Genomic DNA, 4,492 nt, shown 5'->3' on the forward strand with positions numbered 1-4,492 from the left:
GTGACCACAACCAAAAACATTAGTACTAGGCAGGGTACTAATAAAATATGGTTAAGTCCATACTTCACGCGGTCACGTACAGTACAAATAGCGTCCCATGCACAAGTAAAAATAATAACTACTCCGTTCCATCATCCATGAATCCCGTTGCAGTAATTCAAGGTTTCATTCTCTACAAATTAAAAAGAACCCAAAAAATAAACATTCAAATACAACTGAGAATGTCGATGCTAAATCTTCCAGACATTTTTTTTATCCAAGGTTTCTACTCGCTACCCATTCATCCAAATTCTCCCATACTTTACTGATCATTCACATTATAGCTAAAAGTAAAAGAACATGCATGACTGAAATTTTTTGATGATTACAATCTCATATACAGTGCAGCAAAAGCTCACACCAGAATCATATATACAAACAAAAAATTGAAATACTACAAACTTGGTATTTCTTTTGATGGGACCAAATTATATTTGGACTGAATTCAGTGTTTTCTATAAACATATGAAAATCGCCTCAGTAGATGGTGCAGGAGCCGTTGATGTTCTGTAGTCCAGTTGCAGTACTGAGATTAGCCCTGGTCCTTGAATGATCAAGAGTGGAATGAATGTCACTCAGCTGACATGCTCCAGGCATGTTGTTCCACCCCACATCTCCCCAAGTTATGTATTGGTGATGATTGTTCACCAAATTATATATGGCCATACGCTCTTCTTCTTCCTCCTCCTGGGTGTTGTTAGTTGCAGCTCCAGGAAGGGTGCAAGTTTCTTTAATGGCGGAATCGCTTACAGTGTTGATGGGAGGGGCTCTGCACCATTCAGGGAGGATATCTGAATCATCTATGTATCCTGAGAAAGGTTCTATCTTTACCTCCTTGGCAGTTTCTATCAAAGAGAAACAGCAACATTAGTAAGGAATTATTTGGAGAAAAAGAAGCTACTACCATGATCTAGCCTACAACCTTTACTTTCCAGCTGAAGTGAAATTGAAAAGATTTAACTTGGGATATAGTTAGCCCTCTTGCTGATTGGTCTATCTTCTGTTCAGATGTGACTCAAATTTTAAACAACAGTTCACACATCATGATCAAAATTTATAAGAGAATTTATAAGAGTTGACATCAAAATTTAGAGGTTTTTTAATATAATCTTTCAGTTTTTCAAAGCAGATGGTCCCATGCAATGGATTATTTGATTTTTTCAAGCATGCTAAAAAATTCTAGAGTTAAATACAATACAATCTTCCAATAATCTTGAAAATAAAGCCCGAATGCAAAAAGTAGTAGTGAGAAAGAGAAACTATTTAAATATGTGATTAGGCAGTGGCTACATAGCCTTCTGAGCTAAACTTTCAAATGTTAAACTATAGTTGCTCTCTGACTATTTTAAGAGAAGATTCCAAATGATGCATTTAGCTAATTAAAAATTGCATGGCTTCATATGCGCCTAAACAATTAAGATGTGATGGGCTCAGTTTTGATGTTGTTTGCCCTGAATGTGCTAGTCTTTGGCCTTATGCCATTTGATGGCGACTTTTCTATGTACTTAGTGTCAGATTTTGTTTTTGTTCATGGGTGTCTGCCTCGTCTCCTTTTGCTGGTGATCATGACTTTCTGATAGGCTTTGGGTTAAATTTTTATCCATAAGCTTCAAACTCTTGTCCTTTAAAATGGATTTCGGATAAGGTTCGGGATGAGATTTTTTGTTCCAAGGCTTCGGTCTCATCTCCTCTGAAGATGAGTATACAACGAGCTTTGGGGTGAAATTTTTGTCCAGAGGCTAAAATCATCTGGACATATTTTCAGATATAGCTCGTGGTCTTTGATAGTGATATTTTCAATAAACTTAGTGATGAAATCCTTGTTTACAAGCTTTCAATCCTCATGGCTGGTTTGAAATGATAGAAATAATTGCTATTTACTGCAGCAACTTGAAAGCAGTCAAAAACTTGAGTTGCTGTTATTTACAAGTGGATTTCAAAGTTGTGACTATTTATCTTTCATAATTGACTTTACTGTGGATTCTGGAAGTGATTTCTAAATAAGCTGATTTCTAAGTTGAGAAGTGATTTCTGAAAAAAGTAGACTTATAAGCTGAGATTCTTGATCTTCTCTACCTGATTTCTTCTCTAGGCGATTTCTTGTGCGAGTGCTCAGAGAAACTGATATAAATTTCATGGTTCTACTTGAAACAGCTCAAACTGGTCTCACACGAACAAAATACTTATTGACCATCAACAGTATGTATATTTCAAGTTGAGAAGTGATTTCTAAATATGTAGATATCTAAGATGAGACTCTTGATCTTCCTTCTCTACGTGATTTCTAGTGAGAGTGCTCAGAGAAACTGGTATTAATCTCATGGTTTTACTTGAAAAAGCTCAGACTCAAACTGATCTCACATGAACATAATACTTCTAAACCACCAACAATATGTATATATAGACTAGAAATTAGAAACTAATGAACTCGAAACATGACAACTATTACATACCTCGAACCATTTCATGTGAGCTGAGAACCATTTCAGCCGGCATATCCATTGGGGGCGTGGCACTGGTGATTATATAGTCACCAGATGCATCATCTAACTCTGTTTTGGTTTCCCCTACAACTACTTGTGTATAATTCATCTCAATATTATTCTGAGTGTCCTGCTGTAGAAGTGCATCCAGAAGGCCTGAACTGGAACGCCCAAAATTATTGCTCTCCCCTTCAGACAGAAGCTTGAAAGAATAATCATAAGATATGGTTGTGGTGTCTAATGACAACAGTGATTGGCTTGAAGGGAGCTCCGAAATGAGGCCTGACGAAGCCCCATTTACAGAGTAGCAAAGATTAGTATTACTGTTACTACTACTACTGATAATCTTAGTGTTATTGGTGCTACCACTAATTTGTAGCATATCAGTACTCTCAATGTTTCTTGTTACTCTTTCAACACAACTATTACTACTCATCAACTCATAAGACACGCCAAAACTCTCTCCAATACTGTTGTTATCACTGGTGTTATAGGCCATGGGTTCGAATCCTCCGACTGAATGGCTGCCCGAATTCTTCCCCTTATCACTCCCTTCAACAACAGGGTTCAGGGAAAGGCCCAAGCGCATCCTCCTTTTGATTCGTGTGTTCCAGAAGTTCTTTATCTCATTATCTGTGCGCCCTGGCATCTGCAATGAACAAGCTTCATTAAAATCAATGATTGAAACTCCCCATCTATGCAATTTGTCCTCCAAATACCTGAATTGGGGTAGTCACGATTGTAAGAAATAAACCCGAATTCAAATCCAGGACAAACAGAAAAAGATAAGAATCCAAGACCATACCAATCACCAAAATTAGATAAATAAACAGCAAAGGGATTCGAATTAAAGGCCACACAAATAAACAATACTAGAATTCAAACTCCCGTGGAAAAACAGGAACTCAGAAAGCCTCAATCTCAACGACCTCACCTTCACTGAGAATCCAAACACAAAACAATCAACAAAACTTCACAATTCCCACAAAGGATGAAACAGAACATGTGAAATCTTTTGAAATTACATACTATCTTGAAGATACCCATCCCAAAAATGTAAATCCCAAACTAAGCAACCCTGAAAATTACCAAGGCGGCCATTCGAGCCCATCTGTTGCCCAGCTTGTGATGCAGGTCCATAATGAAACGCTCTTCCTCGGGAGAAAAAGCCCCCTTCTTAAGATTAGGGCGCAAATGGTTTGCCCATCGAAGCCTGCAGCTCTTTCCGCAGCGAGACAAACCGGAGTTCTTCTGGACAGAATTCCAGTTGCCCTCACCATTCTCCTTCACATAAGCCACCAGAATTTCATCCTCTGCAGCCGTCCATGGCCCCTTCTTCAACATATTATTATCTTTTTTTGACGAAGAAGATGATGGAGAAGAAAGTACCTCTGAGATGACTCTCTTCCTGCTTTTCCCTCTCATGGCATTTCGGCTAATTTCGTTGCGCAGTGGAATTCATTAATCTGGTAGCCCGACATGCACCCACAGCTTTGGCAACGGAGTGAAATATGGTATCGATTTATTAATCCGATTTTAGTGCCCAATGGCGTCCGCGATGAAAATATAATAAAAACAAATACTTTTGGCACACACCACGCCCCACATGACATGATGACGTGCAGACATTGCTTTCATCGTGTTTTGGGGGGTTTGATTGTGTTGATGGTTTAAATTTGACGGTCACACATGCTTGACAAGCAAGTTTCTAGGCGATTTTCAAAATAAAATGAAAAATATTGTGGTAAGGAGTCCCTCTATATAACTTATGATACAAACGATGGAGTTAGTCTAGGTAGGGCAAATCTCCTTCTAACTCTTCTGATTGGTTGACAAGTGATAATTTGAGGCTTAAGTTCAATGTGGGTTGTATGTGGGTTGTGTTTCTTTTATTATTTGTCTAACTAACAGTGAAGTTTAGTTCTTGGTAGGGCAAGTCTTCTTATAACTCTTTGAATTAAAGTTTATTT

The 4,492-nt window shown here is 38.1% G+C and overlaps 1 protein-coding gene across 2 annotated transcripts; it reads right to left on the reverse strand.

The window, feature by feature from the left end:
• Nucleotides 1–344: 344 nt before the first annotated feature.
• On the reverse strand, nucleotides 345–4,003 carry LOC149551005 (uncharacterized). Of its 2 annotated transcripts, none has more exons than XM_089786557.1 (3): nucleotides 3,612–4,003; nucleotides 2,493–3,171; nucleotides 345–884 (listed from the first exon to the last, which is right to left on the reverse strand). In XM_089786557.1, exons 1-3 carry the CDS (start codon nucleotides 3,945–3,947, stop codon nucleotides 517–519), a joined length of 1,383 nt encoding a protein of 460 aa, XP_089642683.1. In that variant the 5' UTR covers nucleotides 3,948–4,003; the 3' UTR covers nucleotides 345–516. The 2 variants fall into 2 exon arrangements, with proteins under 2 accessions (XP_089642683.1, XP_089642684.1); XM_089786558.1 differs by having other exon boundaries at nucleotides 2,493–3,241.
• Between the last annotated feature and the right edge of the window lie 489 nt (nucleotides 4,004–4,492).

Source organism: Cupressus sempervirens, chromosome 6 (assembly GCF_028749045.1).
Source record: "Cupressus sempervirens isolate cs-2001-9-10 chromosome 6, ASM2874904v1, whole genome shotgun sequence".
Taxonomy (NCBI): Eukaryota; Viridiplantae; Streptophyta; class Pinopsida; order Cupressales; family Cupressaceae; genus Cupressus; species Cupressus sempervirens.